The 21,399-nt window shown below is 33.3% G+C and overlaps 2 protein-coding genes across 2 annotated transcripts in view; both read right to left on the minus strand.

Moving 5' to 3' along the window:
* Nucleotides 1-15,400: 15,400 nt before the first annotated feature.
* Nucleotides 15,401-16,322, minus strand: LOC131855716 (uncharacterized). Its single transcript, XM_059207015.1, has 2 exons — nt 15,961-16,322; nt 15,401-15,887 (listed from the first exon to the last, which is right to left on the minus strand). Exons 1-2 carry the CDS (start codon nt 16,200-16,202, stop codon nt 15,401-15,403), a joined length of 729 nt encoding a protein of 242 aa, XP_059062998.1. The 5' UTR covers nt 16,203-16,322.
* A 19-nt stretch (nt 16,323-16,341) lies between these two features.
* The window catches only part of LOC131855709 (WD repeat-containing protein 47-like), a 41,186-nt gene continuing 36,128 nt past the window's right edge, over nt 16,342-21,399 (minus strand). Inside the window, exon 5 of the mRNA XM_059207007.1 lies at nt 16,342-16,429. Coding sequence (XP_059062990.1) covers nt 16,370-16,429 — 60 coding nt within the window. The 3' untranslated portion in view covers nt 16,342-16,369. The remainder of the gene's footprint in view (nt 16,430-21,399) is intronic.

Genomic DNA, 21,399 nt, shown 5'->3' on the forward strand with positions numbered 1-21,399 from the left:
CTCCTATTTAATTTAATATGAATGCAAAATTTATTTGTGGTCAGTTAAATTCAATGCCGTAGACTGTAATTGTACTTACACAACAACACAATAGTTAAAATTCAATATTCAAAGTTTATAAAATAATATTATGCCACACTCGATTGAATAACTAATAAATCGACAATTATATCTAATATATATGTGTTCGATTCATATGTATAAATGATATATTTACTGTTATATCCTTTGTTTTTAATAAATTAAAATTTACATTATCAATGCTGAATGCATTGATAATGTAAATTTTACCGTACCGTTATGTAATTTTACCGCATTATTAATATCCAATTCATATTTTTGTTGATATTTTTATTACATGTCATAATCATAAAAATGTCATCCGCTAATAAAACACTATAAACACTGCCAGTTAATTAACAGACAGTAATATCGTTAATATAAATTAGTAACAATATTGGACCTAGTACTGTTCCTTGCAGAACACCTGATTTATCGCCCTGCCGATCGATACCCCGATCAATCCAAACGGGTATCGAAATTAGAAGAGATTCGAACGTCTAGCAGTCCCCCCGACTAAAGTCGTATCCGTCAGGCGGGAGTTGACCTTCAGCCGCTCTATAACTCCTTCCACGGGTCTGGAATGCCATCAGCACACACCCGCTTTCGTCTGGTAAAGTGTTAAGGCCATCTGCGGCTAATATCATTAGAGTAGTCCGAAAAAAAAAAACTAATTTATTGTGTCTGTAGTCGGAATAATGTGATCCCAAAAATGTTCTTCTAATCAATTTTGTCAATAACATTGTTTTAGACTTTGCAGATATGAGGTGAACAATTGTAAGACTTCTAATTTCAAAAAAATATGAATCGATTCAAAATGGAAAGCTAGTAGTCGAAGAATAAAGCGGTAATGTGATTTTATAAGAATAGTTGTGCTATACCGAATCATTTCATTCTGAAGTTCAATTAATAATTATTATCGCACTAAGTTATATCGTGATCGGGTTTAGTTACAAATAAGTATTAATAAGTTAAGTTATTATACGTTTAAAGCTAGTAAAGTGAAGTCGTAGCGACTGCATTCAAGTAGCTGTTTGCCTTTGAGCCATTGAAAGTACTTAATGGATATTATTGCGTTTTCTACACGATTCAAAGATTTCTCGAGGTTTTCTGCTGTAATATTTATTACTGGCGTAATGCAACTAAAGTATAGAAATGTGTAAATAAAACAACATGAAAAGTGAATTTAACAAGTGAAACTTTTTAGTAATATATATTTCCCTCTAATAAAATAGTATAAAGCAAACTCGTTTTTACTTTGACACAGTTTCACTGTTAATTAAGAACTTTTTTCCGGAAGGTTTATGTGTATCATACACAGTCACAGACTAGCTACAAATTCTAATTTAAAAATCAGATATGATACTTTGATGTATGATTCTTTCGGCTGTTTGAAGTATTTTTTTTTATCACCGCCCCTACCATCCAGTTCGGTTTGCTACTCCAGTTAACAAGAAGTGCATAATCTAGTTCCAATACAGTGTATTATTGTCTAAACAACTAACGCCAGAGTAATACGCTTCATTCAATAATTCTTAAACCCGTGCAAATCCAGAATGGATCGCTTGTATATAATAACTACATTAATTAAATCTGTAGTTTCTTTGTTCAGTGACAGGAATAAATACTGTGAACTTATATAAAGGAAACTCCAAGAAATTATTTCTTTGTAAGTCATAATATTAATGTAGAAAACTTTCTAATAAGTTGGTATTTTATTATTTTTAATATAACTGTGAGCAGCGGACAGTAAACAGACGTAAATAACTGCTACAAGATGGAAGAGAAATTAATTAAACACGTACTAATATTTTACTATGACATGTACAATTATCGCTAGATCGTAATAAACGATTTGTACTTAACAAAGATACAAGTACAAGGTAATAAGGTAAAAACTGACACCTCAACGATAAGTAAGTGGTGTCGCTTGCGATTCACACAATTTCTACTCGTAATCTTGTAATGCCACATTCGATATCGATCGACAAATTGCAATTTGTCGATTAACAATTAATAAACATAGATGATAATCTGGAATATTCTATTATATAACGAGACAAATATAATATTCCGCGACCTATTTACACTACGATACACCTATAATATATTCACATTCCTCATTACATTAATGACGGTGTATGTCTGTACAAAAAGCATGACACTTTCTGTACTATATTACATACCACCACGGCAGGACCGCCCTAGTTTGACTTTATTCTCTACGGTTTCATACTCCAACTTTTATATGAAACATTTCATTTTATAACTTGCACATAACTCAAGCCATATGACATTACCTCCCGTATGATTTTGCTTTCCTAGTATTTTACAGCAAACACACCTTATATCGATCCCGTTTACATTTATTTACATCTATGTATTCTTAAAACGTCTATACAATGTTACCTCCTGCTCGTTTTTACTCTCCTAGTATTTTATGCAAATACACACAAACCAATGAGCGCTTACTAATGTGTGTGTGATTCAAATCATATAATGTAACCTCCTGCTAGGTTTTGCTCCCCTGGTATTACAGCAATTATATCGCACCCACGCAAAGTAATGTTGATATTTATTTACATGTTTATATTATGGAGTAGACAGAAAGAACCTAGTACTTACAATTGGGGAAAATGTGTTTGTAAGCAAATAGTTCTAATGACCAATTGCTCGCAACCTCGTAAATAGTATTAACTAGCTGTGCCTATGGTTTTAAACCACGTAAATTTATAGCCTAAAGAAAGAAAGAAGAAAAGAAAGAAATTGATTATTTGGTACATAACAATAATAAAAATATTTTTTAAATTTTAAATTATTACTGGTTTATAACAATTAGATAGTACCAAATAGGTCTCCGCTCAGTATGTGTCGTGACGGGGTGCCACGACGCTGGTATTCTACGGATACCTTCGTAACATCATCTGATTCTTCCTTATCCCATTTATTTGGGGTCGGCGTAATATGTTTTTCTCTTCCATTCATCCCAGCTCGTCGTCATCTCGTTATTTACTCCCTTTCTCACCATATCATCTTTCACACAGTCCATCCATCTCTTTTTCGTTCTTCCTCTACTCTTATAACCATCCACATTCATATGTAACACCGCCCATAGGATATGATCTTCATTCCTACGCATTACATGTCCATACCAAGATGGACGATTACTCTTTAACCTCTCCGACATCGGTGCCACTTTCATACTTCCTCTGATGTATTCATTCTATATCTTGTCTATCCTTGCATATAATAATAATATACATACATACATAGAACTAGGCTAATAACACAGAGTAAACATTTAATATATTATATATAGCTAGTATGGTAACTAACATTGTGCCACGAGAATTTTATATCTTATATATAAAATTCTCGTGTCACAGTTTTCGTTCCCATACTTCTCCGAAACGGCTTGACCGATTCTCATGAAACTTTGTGAGCGTATTGAGTAAGTCTGAGAATCGGCCAACATCTATTTTTCATCCCCCTAAATGTTAGGGGTAGTCCACCCCTAAATTTTATTTTTTTATTATAAGGCAAAACAACTTGCCGGGACAGCTAGTATAAGATATGATTCTTATGTATAAGCAACTTTGGTTTACGTGTTTTGGGTGAAAGAGTAACAAACATCCATCCATCTATCCTCAATAACTTTAATACTCAAAAACTTTCGCGTTTAATATTATAAGCCTTTACAAAGTAAACTGTTTATATTTCAATATCATAACATTTATTTATCCACAATAGTCCAATTCACGCACAGTCGAATACTCTCTATGTAATATCTACTCATATAGTGTATGTACATTTTGCATAATTGAATAATTTCCCAGTAAAAATGTTTTTCTTTTTGCCTATTCATCAATTTGCACATTGGACATATCTAATTAAATAGGAGTCTCAAATTACTTTCTATTTATTTATTAGAAAGGTACAGAGTAGATATACGTATATAAGTATATATATATATACGTGGTCGCTAAATATGGGCCTCATGAACAATCTCAGAGTCACTCAGAGGGCAATGGAGAGGGCTATGCTCGGAGTTACTCTGCGTGATCGAATCAGAAATGAAGAGATCCGCAGAAGAACCAGAGTGACCGACATAGCCCGAAGAATTGCGACACTGAAGTGGCGAGGGGCAGGCACATAGCTCGTAGGACAGGTGGCCGTTGGGGCAGTAAGGTTATCGAGTGGCGACCGGAAGACGCAGCGTGGGAAGGCCTCCAGCAAGGTGGACCGACGATCCAGTTAAGATCGCTGGAAGACATTAGATGCAAGCAGCGCAGGACCGATCGTCGTGGAGATCTTTGGGAGAGGCCTATGTCCAGCAGTGGACGTGTTCCGGATTACGATGATGATGATCATGATGATATATATATACATATATATATATATATATATATACTAGCTGATCCGGTAAACGCTGTTTTGCCATATAAATAAATATAGCTGTTGCAAACTCCGTTCCGCCTCAGAATTAAATAGTATTTTAAACTTTAATTAGCACTAAATTTCTATTTGACAGATGAGAAGTTTGTATGGGATATTAAAATTGTTATTTTTACTATTTTACATGCAATTTCTTCATATTTTATCACCGTTCAAACTTTCCCTAGAATATTTCAAGACTAAAATTAGCCAACCCGCTAGAAGAAATAGAAATAGAAATAATCTTTATTCAAATAAACTCATTACAAGCACTTTTGAATAGTCATATTTTGATTCTACCACTCATTCGGAATGCAGATTCATCACAAGAAGAATGAGCAAGAAACTTGTGTGTTGCTCTTTTTAATAGATGTTTTTTTATATATAATAATTACAGTATAACAAGTAAGAGGCTTCCGATAATCAACATAGAAATCGCTACGCACTCATTATTAGTGTAATCAGATGATATTGTCAGTTTAAAGGATTTAAAGATTTTTAATAAAAACATTATTATCGTTAACGAATTCTTCAATTAGTTAGAAGTTAATAATAGTTAATTTTTATTTGTATAGATTTTTTTACCAATTTTAAATATATTTTATTTAGAATTGTGGTATATATTTATTGTCACTTTATGCCTCACAACTATTTGTACAGTATCTTCATTATAAGTATTTACCATTTTCTATATATTGTTTGATTTATATCACGCATACAGTCCCATCATTCTATCACCCACAATTCTCTTAAAAAAACAGGGAGTAAGGGTAAAAAGGATGTATTTTGAATAGTAAATCTTTATGATTCACTATTAAAGTATTCAAAAAAGAAATATTTATTTTTGGTTTAGATATGTTTCATATCGCTTACGGATATGACAAATAGTTTACGCCCTATACTCAGACCTACTGTATGTACACACGAAATTTCATAAGAATCGGTAAAGCGTTTGAAACGAGATTTTTATATATCACACTAGCTGTACACGCGACTTTGTCCGCGTGGAATTTAACTATATTTATCTAAAATATATTTTTTTTATAAAATAAAAGTAGCCTAAGTTACTCCTTATTACATCAGCTACCAAAAAAAAAGTTCCATTAAAATCGGTGCCATTTCAGAGATTATCCGAAACAAACAGACAGACAAACAAAAATTGTAATAGGATCAAATGATACAAATGTTTATATTTGGCCAGAGTCGAACCCACGACCCACGTCGGAACGTGAGGCAGTGCTAAACCACTAGATAACTGAGGTCACCACAATCGGTATCATGATCAACAATATTGTTAATTCTAATCAACTCACTCTTACTATTAAGTACATCATCTAGATTGTGTAAGAGTACACGTACCTCAGTTCTTACACATATTAAAGTTAGTGAAACATAACGTAATACAGTAACAATAACATGTAACGTAATTAATACCCACAGTGGTGTATAAGAGATTACGTAAATAAGTTCGCAGTACTGACAAACATGACTTCATAATGAGTCACCATACACCGAAAAACCCTACGCAGAAAAGTAAACTTCGACACAATTAAGACAGCCTGATACACGTAAATACTGAATCATTGGTATTTAGTTCAGTTGAGGCATCGTTGTGTTGCGATCAATTGAAAGTTATTTACTGATTAGTCGACGACGACGTCGGGTCAAACTGTGTATTTATGAGTATCCAGTTATAATGCCAGATAAGTTTTTATTTATATATTTGAAATAAAAACACATGTATAGGTATCAATTTTATAAAGAAACGATGACATTCGGAGAAGTATAGAATATAATAGAAAATCCATTATTCAAATAAACTTAATTTAAGCACTTTTCAATCATAATTTTTAATCTACCGCTCATTCGGAAAGCTATCTCATGACAAGAAGAACGAGCAAGAAACTTTTATGTTGCTCTCTTAAATAATCCTTGTAAGTTCACATTTTTCAAACATACCGTGAATACAAACTACCAACCAGCACTAATTTATTAGGGTCATATATAAATACACAATAAGATTAAATCAGTCGTAATGATTAGACCAGACCAGTCCGTACAAGCAGCACTCGTTCACGAGTATGACGGATGAGCCAGCCATCACTACGCTCGACCATATTTTAAGGTGCCCAAGGAAGGATATAAAACTGTGTTGCGAATATCGACGCCCTCCACTGAGTCTATACATAATTCCAATATATATATGCTAAAGTTTTAAATAAAAAGTTACCAAAAGCAAAGAAAATTTAATCTGCGAACAAAATAACAAGAGCCTATGTCGGCATCCGATAAGTAAGCAAAAAAATTGTCCACTTGGCGCATCGTTGTGTTGCGATCAATTGAAAGTTATTTACTGATTAGTCGACGTCGACGTCGGGTCAAACTGTGTATTTATGGATCTCCAGTTACAATGCCAGATAAATTGGCACAAATCACCTCTGATACACTGGCGTGGTTGGTGGTAACACGAGTCTGATTACGTAAGGTTCGTTATTAACAATTCACAATTGCAACGGATCAAAACCTACAATGCACGGCTTTATTAACCGCGAACCTTGCAGCTTAGCTCGCATTTGCAAATCTAAAATGGTTTGAAAATCACAACCCTATAATTTTTATCCGTTAATAACGTTATTACAAACCTAATTGTCTCTGGACTCCTTTGTTAATTTAAAGGTGTTTTTGTTGGAAGTAATGTAGACTCATAGTCCCATGTCATTCCCTCCCGTCCCATTCGGTTCCCCCTGAAACCATCATGATAAATTCCTAGGGAATTTGTCACGATCAGCTAACTAAATTAAGATTATATTAAATAACCGATAACAAAAAAGATGTTTTTACCGAGTTTCTAAGAAATGTATAACCGTGATAGTTACAGTTATACCATACAATATGGTCAAAAGTTTATTTTTGAACCACAGTTGGTTAAATACGTTTGCCATACATAGTTACAACGGCCGTGACATTAAAGGTCATTGTATTATTTGCGGTTAATTCTAAGGTCAAATTATTCGTTACTTGAGTTTAAACTTACGTATTTAATAGATTAACAGATAAATAATTTACATGTAATAGCGTTAATACCATTATAACTATAAAAATAATTATTATTATATAACTTAACTCTATAATAGAATTAAGTAAACATACATTATGTTTAATAGTATGTTTTTTATTGAAAAACGTTGATAACCAAAGTACTGTAGTACATGGAATATAGTCAATTATAAAAGCAAACAGAATATTTAATATTACTAAATTATTGCACAAAATATTTTTCGTGTGCAAATAAAAAACATTAATCATATAAAATTATGCGCATTAAAATTTTACTTCGCTTCACTTGCGCTCTTTCAACGACATTCCAATTTAGTTTTCTATTAAATATTTAAATTAACAGCTAGTTACAGTGAGCACAAGAAAAAGTGGGGTATTCACATTTTTCCGGGAAAATATTTCTCATCTTAAGACCGTTCCTCGAGCTTCAAGAATAAAAAAAATATGCCACCGTTCTTGAGATTGACACTTAGTATATTATTTTAGCATAGCACAATATATAGTTTTATACAGATATGCTGCGATAAAATATATTGTAATAAACGTGTAAAGCATATGTATTTTTTTAGTAATAAATATCGTATAAGTACAGGAGCCAACAGAATTATGCTGAGTTACCTATCTATCACCTTTGCGACTGATAAGGTTAAGTACATTTTATTTATTAATGATTTATTTTCTGTATCTCATGTATGTTATAATGCTGTTGGCCGCAGCTGGTCTTTACAGCTTCACCGGATGATAGGAGGAGAGTTGCAGATGGCACTCCAAACCCGCAGAAGGATTTGTGGAGGAGCGGTTCAAGGCCAACATTTCGGCGGATACGACTTTAGTCTGAGGGCACTTTTTTTTTAGTCTAGGGGATCGAACCTCGGCTCAGGCCGTTATAATTGCGATCCTCGTTTGTTATGTTATGAGTTTGTAATTGGTGAATAAAGATTTTATCTATCTATCTAAAGTTTGGTGTAAATACGGTGCTATAGCAGAAATACATTGTGTTAGACAGACTTGAGTTATTTCGTTATTAAAGTTTATTATCAGTGACAATAGACACAGTTCACTAGTTATGATTAGTCTAAGTATCTAACTTTACATTTCAATAAGTTACATGGCGTAACTTGAAGCTATGAGTCATGTTCAAAACGTTTTCTTTTCTAATTTAACTAGCTGTGGCCACGGTTTTTTCCGCGTGAAAATAAAGCCTGTGTTATTATGACGTATGTTATTGTGAAGTTTCATTAAAATTGATTCAGTAGTTTTAGCGTGAAAGACTAACAAACTATTCGTGTATCAATCCATACTCGCAAACTTTCGAGTTTATAATATTAATAAAATACATATATTTGTGATTATGTAGGGCTTACTCATCGTTTCTAGAATAGCGCGTATTATTTCAATTACCTATCGTCTTTTGTTTTATAAAACGAAATGAATACTAAATATCATCAGAAATTTACAACAGAAGTAAAAACCATATCGATATCAGTTAAAATATTTTTTTAACATGCTATACTGTCTGACCTGACTTCATGCTCATCTTATCATCCTCCCGTGCCCCACCAGTGTTACAATATAAGCATTACATTTTCATTCTTAAAAAAAAATACTACGGTAATGTACGTGTATAAATAGAAATAATCTTTATTCAAATAAACTTAATATAAGCACTTTTGAATAGTCAAGTTTTTTTATTCTACCGCTTATTCAGAATGCAGATTCATCACAAGAAGAATAAGCAAGAAACTTGTGTGTTGCTCTTTTATAAAAAAAAAACAGTTTTATTATGTACGTGTATGTAACGAACACGGCAGTCTATTTTATAATATTACATACAATATAGCTCACCGTGACCGATGCCAGTTGGCGGCAACACCATGTATGGATATGGCCGACCAAGGACCATGTATAGACGGTACATCATCATATGAGTGTCTTAATATTATACATTGCTTTTACTCATTCCTGTTACGATATAAAAAAAACAAACAAGTTTATTTAAGCAATTCCATTCTATATTTACAATAATATCGCTTTGGACAATTAACACAGCGCTATCTAGTACCACGGTAAGCAGAGCTTGTGTTATGGGTACTGAACAACTGATATATGTACTCAGGTTTTTTATGTAAACACATTTATACTTAATATACATAGAAAATAGCCGGACCGATACAAACAATCATACTTATAAATGAAACAAATGTGTGCACTGTGCGAGGAATCGAACCCGCGACCATCGAAAGTAAAGCTGTACCGCTAGACTACCGAGACAGTTAAACAAAGAAAAAATTAAATTCATGAATACAAATGTATGCACCGTGCGAGGAATCGAACTCGCGACCATCGAAAGTATAGCGGTGTGCTCAACTGCTAAACCACTGAAACCGTCAAACAAAGAATTAAACAGATCTGAATATATTTTATTACTCCTAGTTTTCAGCTTTCAATAAATTTTTTAATGTCTTATACATTTTATTCTGTAAGGTTGTCGTTCTGTAAGATTGAAAATATAACATTTGACATTTTGTAAATTTGATTTCGCTTTTGATCGTGTCGAAAATGCAGACTGCTGTTTTATTATTAATTTAAAAGTACAGACTCAAGGTTGTCATATGACCTGTGCCCTTTCATTTGTTAGTAGCGGTGCCGCGACTTTGTCCGCGTTTACCTTTGCAGGTGCCATATATTGTTTTATTAACGAATTAATTAACAATACTACCTTTTGAGGGTATATTTCGATAGCGTCAATGATGTAGCGGTTTAGCACGCCGCCTTTGGTCGCGGGTTCGATTCCTCGCATGGTGCAAAAATTTGTATTCATAAGTATGATTGTTTGTATCGATCTGGCTGTTTTCTATGTATATTATGTATGTATACAAAAAAAATGTCTAAGTTTTTATATCAGTTGTCTAGTACCCACAACACAAACTCTGCTTAAAGTGAGACTAGATGGCGCTGTCTAAATTGTCTAATTGTGATATGTCCATAGGTCTAGGATTGACTAGTATTGACAAACAGAGAAAGAAACAGAATTTCCAACGGTACAATTTTACTATATTATTATCTATACATCTATACATATAAATAAAATTGGAGTGTCTGTTTGTAATATTGAAATAACCGTTTTTAATTACATGCATATGAATATATATTCGGTACATATACCAAAATAACATTTTTTATTATTTTTATTTGTATGTCTATCGGTGTTTCTTCCGGCTATTGTCTGAAATGGCTGGACCGATTTTGACGGAACAGTTTTGGCAGGTAGCTGATGTAATAAGCAGTAACTTAGGCTACTTTTATTTTAGAAAAATGAAGTTCAATTCCACGCGGACGAAGTCACGGAAACAGCTAGTATGCAAATATAACGATTAAGTAAGTTGTACCCAGATATCTATTCAATTTTCTACAAGACTGCCTCAGATAGTAACTATCGAATTATCTTTCCCTTAAAGTAACTCTTTAGTTACTAATGGGTAACTGCATCATCAATTGCCCTATATACTTAACATATATATTATTTTCTATACAATTTATGTCAACCCAGTAGCACCACTTGTCATGTTGTCTTTGAAGACAAGTAAATACACCTTACTTCCGCCTGGATATGTTCGACATATCGATTTCCGGCGAGGTCTTGGTATAAGTCCGTCCTTGATGTCGCCTAGTACTTTTTGTATATTAAGAAAATCACGTATAGTCGACACCGTAGTGTTAATAATTTATATCTTCTTGGGCAAGGCATATACATAATTATATAAACATGTATACATAGTATAGACTATGTTGACATTTTTTTTTCATAAGTCACAATTTTCACTAAACATCTCTCGTAACTCGTCAACTGTTGCTTACATTTGTATGTCTGTCTATATTTAAATATATATAAAAATACTATTATTGAGCGAGTTTATTAAGCTTGACAGCTCAGTACAATGATCGTTACTATATTTATTTGTTTCTGTTTAATAGATTTGGGTGCAATTTCACTAAATAATTCTAATAAATTCATTCAAATGTTCACTTAAAATTGTCTTAGTTCGATTAAAATCGGTTTATCATTTACATAACTTATCATCAGGTTTACCTTTCATCACCATCAACGCGTTAACCTTTGTAGGTGCCATATATTCTTTTATTAACGAATTAATTAACGGTAGTAACTTTTGAGGGTTTATTGAATAGCGTCGATGATGTAGCCATTTAGCACGCCGCCTTTCTTCCGATGGTCGCGGGTTCGATTCCTCACACGGTGTAAACTTTTGTATTCATTTTCATTGTATGTATCGGTCCGGGTGTGTTCTATGTATTTATAAATAAATAATAAGATCTAACAATAAGTATATAAATCAGTTCTCCAGTACAAATAGATGGCGTGTTAATTGTTCAGGCATATTTATTTATTTAATTACATAAAAAACCGTAACGGGTACGAAGTCCCAGATTCCGTTACTAATTAATACAATAATTAACAACCAATTATCGACATGTACATAATTAAAATATTAATGTTATAAGAAATAAATTTTATTAGATAGACTCTTGATAATTAGACTATGTTGAGTACAAATTAAGAATTACCTCGTAAATAATATCGAAAATTAAAGTAACGAAATATTAAGATCAAATAACGTAAATATTTATTCAATGATCGGTGAGTTCAGTGCTTAAATTTTATTTTCCTAGAATAGAATAGAACAGAAAATCGTTTATTCAAATAAAGTTACATTGAACCACTTTTGAATAGTCATCACTTACTTCTTTTAATCTACCATTCAGTCAGATTTCCGATTGAGCAAGAATCTTGCGTGTTGCTCCTTTTTTTGTAATTGTATGACATATAATAATAATCTCAGGACAATTCACACAGCGCCATCTAGTCCCAAGTTAAACTTCAAAGCTTGTGTTACAGGTACTAGATAACTGATACAAATACATAGGTAATTTTTTTTTCGTCAATACATAGAAAACACCCAGATCGATACAAACAATCATACTCATGAATACAAATGTTTGTGCCGTGCGGGGAATCGAAGCCGCGACCATCGGACGTAAAGCGGCGTGCAAGACCGCTAGACCACCTAGGTCGTGACATATGTACGTATATATTATATATGTATTGTTGGCGACAGACCTCTTTTTATAGATATTTCTATTTTTAATTTTATTGTTTAGCTACATTTTGTCATATATGTATTCTACCACTAAATACATCATTTAAGTTTGGTAAGTTATTTTATTTATTTTATCCTACTTCACTGCCGTTGCCAGCCGTACTATGTATGTTAATAGAATAGAATAGAATAGAATAGAATAGAATAGAAAATCATTTATTCAAATAAACTTACATTGAAGCACTTTTGAATAGTCATAACATTTTTTTTTAATCTACCGTTCATTCGGAATGCTGTCTCATCACAAGAAGAACAAGCAAGAAACTTGTGTGTTGCTCTTTTAAATAATTTATTCTTACTTACAATTTAAGTTTAAGTGTGTGAATACAAACCACCGATTAGCACTAATTCAATGAAATAATAATAACGGCTGTCAATGATTTTTCTTTCTTTCTTTAAAACAATTTAGTTGTACCTTTACATTTTTAAGTTCAATATGAGTGAATACAAACTAACAACAAGCACATACCTGGATATGATACTCGTATATAAAAATGAAATGTACAAATTAATATAACGTAGTTTACATTAATAAATAAACGTAGCTCAGCGCTTAATTGCAAACAAATGGTTTACACTGTATTAATCGTTAACACAAAAATAGACCGTAATCAGTAATAGTTAACGCATGATTTCCTATCAACGCTATACATGTAAGCTTTCGCCGGCCGCTTTTTGTTACCCAATGTTATCCAATACGAGTTCGGAACAAATAATACATAAGCGAAGCGTGATCATTGTGATCGTATTATATTTACTTACGATTCTCATTTTAATCATCATCATCATCATCATCATCATCGCAGCCCGGAAGACGTCCACTGCTGGACATAGGCCTCCCCCAAAGATCTCCACGACGATCGGTCCTGCGCTGCTCGCATCCAATGCCTTCCAGCGATCATGACCAGATCGTCGGTCCACCTTGCTCATTTTACAGATACATAAGTTCTAATAAAGTTATATAAATCACTAATATATACATATAAATAAAATATGAGTGTCTGCTTGTAACATTCAAATAACAGTTTTTTACTACATGTATATGATTATAAATACGGTACATACATCAAAATATCATTGTTTGCAATTTTTATCTGTTTGTTTGTTCCGGCTAATCTCTGAAATGGCGGGACCGATGTTGACGGGACTTTTTCTGACAGGTAGCTTATGTAACAAGGAGTAACTCAGACTAAGTAACTCCTTTTTTTACGTTTATTTTATAAAAATAAAGTTAAATTCCACGCGGACGAAGTAGCAGGAACAGCAGATACGAAAACATTTCTCAGAAATCATATTCTTACAATATAAATACATGTTTTTATACGAAATGACGTATTATTATACTTATTAGTTTGATATACGATTAGACATTTTCACTCATTACGTTCTTTATATAATAAAAATAATTTTGTTTTTTTATACCAGCATATATATATATATATATATATATATTACCAATACCTTATGGAATAAGAGAGGTCTTATGAGTGTGTAAAAACATCCCATGATGTACGCAAAGGTTTTTATTGCAATTTACGGCAATATATAGAGCTATTCAAGAGGAATGTTTATATGTATAATATGTATTATACCACTAAACCGATCTAAAATATTTGTATGTATGTGTTTAAATCGGTTTAGTGGTTTTGGCGTGAAAGCGAGTCAAACAGACAGACAGAGTGACTTTCGCATTTATAATATTAATAAGGCGTAAGGATATAAGAAGGTACCAAGATATAAAATACACATAAGAGATATTCCAGAGTTTTCATAGCTACGTTTATGCTCGATCTGCTCGAAGGTACCGTAACCTTGCATCTCAGTGAACTTGAAACGCCATCTCAATTCGACGACAGCCGGGTAATTGAAAATATATTGCAAATTTTCAAGACTAGCAACGTACACAGGTGGAGCAAAATAAATAAAACGTTGCGAAAAGGAGTAAAGACCCTTCAGAATATTGACGTTTTAAAATTTAAAGTTGCACAATATGCCTTACAAGCAGTGATATGACGTAGTAATAGAATTTTAAAGTAGTGTACATAAATAGTGTAATGGGCATGGACATGTAATGCGTAGGAACGAGGATAATATTTTAAGAAAGATGTTACAAATGAATGTGGATGGTTATAAAGGCAGAGGAAGGCCGAAAAAGAGATGGATGGACTGTGTGAAAGATTATATGGTAAGAAAGGAAGTAAATAACGCGATGACTGCGAACAGGGATGAATGGAAGCGAAAAACATATTACGCGAAAAACATATTACCACAAATAAATGGGATAAGGAAGAAGCAGATGATGATGTAAATAAATAGTGTATAACATACATAATTATCAAGTTCAAAAAATAAGGAGATCAAAACTTACTGTTACTTTACATAATATATTATAGCAGGCTAAATCCAAACAACTACGTACGTAATTGATTAGGTTTATTCTTGTGTTGATCCCTTTGTAATTTACTAACGATTAAAATTAGTTTTCTCCTTGTAAAACAAATATTAGACTATGATGGATCTTTCTTAATAAGCGGTTAACACCTCAATGTAGAATAATCAATCACACATTATGACATCATCCATTCGTCTTGCAAAAACACGAGCATCGCATCACGTTTGTCAAATACGAAATGTACTAACTATGAAGTAATTATTTGCCTTTTAGTCAAAGGTCACCTATTTAAACGTCCGATCGTATTTGTGCAGGCCTGAAACAGGCGCTTACTGTTGCAAATAATTACCTTATTGTATCCATTCGTGATGATGTCGTCATGAACGAGTGAGGACACCGAGTCGCGTCTGTCCGAGTCCCAAGTATGCCACATGTCCAATGAGTCAGTCGAGGACTTCTTTGTGTCAATAGAACTTTTCCTGGACAGAGAATTTGTCGAACCGACGTAATCTCTCTTCATCTCTCTCACCCCATTACCGGAGGAAGAGTCTCTTCTGTTGTAATTAATGATATTGCTTTTGCTCAAATTCGGAAACGAGCCCATGGAATGTCTCTTGGTATAAGATCTGTATGTAGGACTGGGAGTCTCTCTGCGCGGCGGCGTCTGCGACGGGCTGTGCCGGTCGCGACGAAGCAGACTCGGGAACGACGACGGGTGCTCGAGCTCTCTGACCGGCGAGCCCGACATCCCGAGGGAATCTCGACGCCTGTGCCATTACATTCCTCATTAATAACACGAAATAGTAACAACGGAATTTCTTCTGAAAAATATTTACGAACCTGATTATAAGCCCGCTCGTCGGTGACACGGAGTCTCCATAATAGCCGGGGGTGGATTCTCTGCTGTGAAGGTAAATCGAGGATCGATAGGGCGTGCTGCAGCGACCGTGCACGTCACAGTGGGGGTCGTGCTCGATGACCGAACTGACGAGCGGCGAGTGCCGACCCTCGCCCTGCAGCGTCATGCTGCCGAACATGGAATCCAGCTGGCGCATGGCTAGCGCCTTCTTGACCGCAGTCATCCCGGAAAATGGTCACTCCGATTTGCGTTAAGTTTAATTCACGATTTGTAACTGAAACGACTAAGCTCGATCGACGTAGAGTGCGTAAGCGCGAATCATGTGACATGTATAGTCTGTAAGTATGCCGCGACGCGACTGCTCTGTTCGGTCGGTTATGCGCAGAAGGCTCAGCGATGACTCATAAGCGGCATGCGCGCGCGCACCGACACCACGATTATCGACGTGTCCTACAATTACACAGTAGATATAAATAGGTGACAAGGAGGTAAATAATAGTCCAGTACATCTAACAGATCCATCAATAATATAACAAGGACATAACAGCATGTAGGTGTCTTTCAAGTTTAAGCGAAGGTCGTTACATACGCGTCGCCAAGATGTCGGTATCGTTACCAATTAATTTGTAAAGTATTAAACAGACTAAAAACTATATAGGTAATATTGTTTTGTTTTTTTTAATTGCCTGCCCACGCGTGTACATATCTCTCATGACGATATATTTATGAAACTAATCTGTAAGAACGTAAACTAGACTGTAATTTTACGGTTGTACCTGCAAATGTAATTAACTCGATTAACCATGTGGCTAACTGAATTATGCTGCCAATTTTACGGTTCCTTAACGGGTGCCTCCTTGTAAATTAGACGAGACAGTTTACAAGTGGCCGTTTAGTTAATTGGAAATAATAAGCGTGGAAATAAAAGAACGTTGCACGTCGGCGACCATTCTCCATGTATGGTAATATGAAATCGTCCGTACACGTACTGTCAAAGGAACTACTTAAGGTAACAAAATTGCAATACATTTGCTGAAATGGAAAACATTTTCACTTTGCGATTTAGAATTCCATTTAAGAAATAATTTGAACGTATGCATTTTTATTACTTTGGCAAATATTGAATATGACTAGTGGTAAAGGTTGGGAATTGAAATCACAGCGACAACAAACAAAATACGTGTTTACAATTCATAATATTTTTTGGCACTAGTATTTCCCGCAACTTAGTCTGCGTGGAATTTAACATTATTTTTCTAACATAAAAGTAGCCTAAGTTACTCCTTAGCACATCAGCTACCTGCCCATAAAAGTCCCGTCAAAATCAGTCCAGCCATTTCAGAGATTAGTCGGAATAGACAGGCAAAAATTGTAAAAAACTATTCTTTGGTATATGAATATACTGTATCTATATTCATATGCATATAGTAAAAAAGGTTATTACAATATTACAAACAGGCACTCCAATTTTTTTATATGTATATATATAGATATTTATATATAGATATATTTTATGGACATTTATTGAATCTCAGATTATTGAATATTGGATTACCTATCGATTTGGTTTATCATCCAAGAGACAGGGGTTGCGTGACAAATTACATTAATATGTGCACGGCCAATGAAATGTGGAGATGTGCAGTGATGTTTATATAATAATAATCTTAGGACAATTCACACAGCGCCATCTAGACCCAAGTTAAGCTAGCTAAAGCTTGTGTTATGGGTACTAGATAACTGATACAAATACATAGATATTTTTTTTTTGTAAATACATACATATTATATATAGAAAATACCCAGACCGATACAAACAATCATACTCATGAATACAAATGTTTGTGCCGTGCGAGGAATCGAACCCGCGACCATCGGTCGTAAAGCGGTGTACTAGACCGCTGGACCACCGAGGTCGTCATACATACATATATACACGTGACAATGTATCTACCATACCTCAACCGAAATTACGTTCAAAAAGCTACAGTAATATTATAATGAGGTAAAATTTGTGAGTTTGTATGTGTGGAGTCCTCCGGTATCACTGATCGGATTTAGATCGGGTGGCCTACATCAAATAGGCTATCCGACAATTAATATTCATTTAGTGTTGGATAGCCTATATCTTCATGAAGGCTATATACAATAAAAAAAATTACAAAAAGATAATAATGTAACTTAAACGAAATTAGCTCGTCATAGATCTTATTTTCTCATCACAATAAACAAATGTGTGTAATATCGTATTTAGCAATAATATTACAATTAAACTTCTTTGATGTATGTATTGTCATTTGTGAATAACAACCACTAATTCTACATTCATTTATTAAATAGTAGTTTACACTTAAAATATAATATTACAATTTAAATATTAGTATATATGAGTGGGCAGTGACGCGTGTTGGGCACAGGGTAATAACTATATCCGGGCACAGACTAGCTATAGTTCATAATGCTATAGCTATGACAATGTACAATAGTACTGTAATAAAATTATAACAAAAAAAAATCTTAACAATAAATTATGTAACTTTTCAATAATCATACTCGTGAGTTCGTAAAAGACATACATAATCATTCCTGCAGACCAGTGTGATGTGTTCCTCGAAACTAGTTTGATTTATCACTAGGTATATTATTTATTTATTTTTCGGAAAACCAAGACTATATATCTACAGACAGTTATAAACATAATTAAATCAGAACGGCCACTTACAGGTTATCACGGATAGAAACGTAATCTATACATATAAATAAAATTGGAGTGTCTGTTTGTAATATTGAAATAACCGTTTTTTACTACATGCATATAATTGTATATTCGGTACATATACCAAAATAACATTTTTTATAATTTCTGTCTGTCTGTCTGTCTGTCGGTCTGTTTGTTCCGGTTAATCTCTGAAATTTTGACGGGACTTTTTTGGGCAGGTAGCTGATGTAATAAGGAGTAACTTAGACTTTTGTTTCCTACTTCTATTATTCCTATCAGATTGCTTTTGTAGACATATATCAAATAAAAATTATATTCAACTTAAATGCTGTTGTACCCAAAAATCCTCACAAAAAATAATGTTTTCAGTATTAACTTATTTGTAAATTACATGAAAAATTTTATTTTAGAAAAATCAAGTAAAATTTCACGCGGACGAAGTCTCGGGAACAGCTAGTATAAAATAAATAACAGTACTAACACGGGAGGCGTGTATGTGTCATGAGTACTCATAAAATCATCATATTATAAATATAAACCGTATTGTATGCAACGAAATAAAGATATATATATATCCATAGCTGGTGGAACAGGTTCTCGATGGTAGAGACGACAAAAGCAGTCTGAGTAATCCTTCGTTAAAAGAAGCTTAAAAAATCATAAAAGAGCTCTGCACAATACGTAGAAAAAGAATTATACATATTACCTTTAAAAATATAATATTTAGAATAAATAGAATTGATTTTTTTTTAATCTAATAAACTAAATTTAAAGAAGTTTTTTTAAAAAAAAATTGTCTGTACTCTGTTTTTATAGTCTTCATTTCTTTTCATGATTTCAGAAAGGTCTTAAGTTAGATTTGAATGCGATTTCTACTAGCGAATTACCGTAACATTTAATATTATATTCACAACATTCTTTTGATAAAAACTCGAATAACATGATATCTATAAGCTAGTTATTTCTAGACAAATAAGCATTTGATGGTAAATCTTTATAAGATTGACTTTTGAAATACCTACTTATTTAATACAGATCAAATATGTATACATCAATAGTTAAAGATTATTGATGTAAGAATTAATGCTAGAACATATATATATATATACAGCTAGAATACATGCATACTTTTATGACGACCTCGTGGTCTAGCGGTCTAGCACACCGCTTTACGTCCGATGGTCGCGGGTTTGATTCCTCGCACGGCACAAACATTTGTATTCATGAGTATAATTGTTTGTGTCGGTCTGATTGTTTTCTATGTATTTACGAAAAAAAAATTATCTATGTATATGTATCAGTTATCTAGTACCCGTAACACAAACTTTAGCTAGCTTAACTTGGGACTAGATGGCGCTGTGTGAATTGTCAAAAGAAAAAAAAATGAATTCTTCAATCAATGTAGGCGGAATATATTCTTTAATAAAATTCTCAGTAACAAAACAATCAACAAAACCTAAATTCATTACACGAGCTCCGTGTCCAGGTAAACCTTTGTTCCATACTGTATATTGGCGATCTTCTTTTTGCGTATATTTTTTTCTATTCCCAATGAAATATATTGGAATAACTGAGCTCTTTCACGTCATCCGATAGGAACATAGTAAACATAGGAACATAGGAACATACAAAACTGCTACGAATAAATTTTCTTTTAAACGTAAACTACGAGAATATTATTTGAATTTATAACTTTCTCTCTTCTCTGAATTCACTTTTTTTCCATTTAACTCTCTTTAGTTCTGTGACTGTCAGACTATTTGGTATATATTTAAGTTTATTGCATATATATGTGTGTATTTGTGTATATAGGTATCATATTTGTATATATTTATGTTATATATTATTGTATCTCTTAAGTATATATATATATATATTGTATATATATTTATATTTTGTTGCATTTTGTTTATGTTTATAATTTTGCACCGCCAACAATTATTCTCTGCACCACCTATGGTTGACTGGTAGAAAATGCCGCATGGTGTTAAGTCCGCCAAATGTACTATACTATATTTTATATTGTGTGCATTAAAGTTAAATAAATAAATAAACATAGTGCCATACGATGTATTTGTCGCGACTACACTCGGCCGGAATTCGTTCACTTCCGACACCATGGAAACGAGACATGGTTCCTCAGTCGATGCATATTGCATACATCAAGCTCGGCTTTGATAATACACCCTTCGCCTTTTAAACGCACAGCCGAGCACATTTTACAGAGTATATTCATATTTTGTTGAAATCTTCTCTTTATTGAATCTTTCAAATTTGCGTTGCATTTTATGTGAATTTGAATATGAAATTTATAAGCATAGAAAATATGTTGAATAAATGATTTTTCAAGGGCATTTGGACGTTTCTATTGAAATTTCGATATTTTCGACACTTAGACATTTTGCATTCAATTTATTTTACCTGTCCAATAGAAAATAATCCTCAAAGTGGCAGCGCAAAGTAAAATTATATATATAACTATACGAATAGCGTGTTTGCATTGTTCAATGCATAGTCATACTTGATACATCTGCTGGTCACGTGACACTGTCGCGCTCTTCATACACGTTTCATACAATTGCATAAAAACAGTATCTTATAAGACGCGACGTGCATCGGTATTTAAAACTAGTGCTATAAAGTTTCATGCTTACATATTATATATACATTGTAAATATTGTAATTTCAAAAATTACACATG

Source organism: Achroia grisella, unplaced genomic scaffold (genome assembly GCF_030625045.1).
Source record: "Achroia grisella isolate CSIRO2021 unplaced genomic scaffold, CSIRO_AGI_Agris_v1 utg1470, whole genome shotgun sequence".
Classification (NCBI taxonomy): domain Eukaryota; kingdom Metazoa; phylum Arthropoda; class Insecta; order Lepidoptera; family Pyralidae; genus Achroia; species Achroia grisella.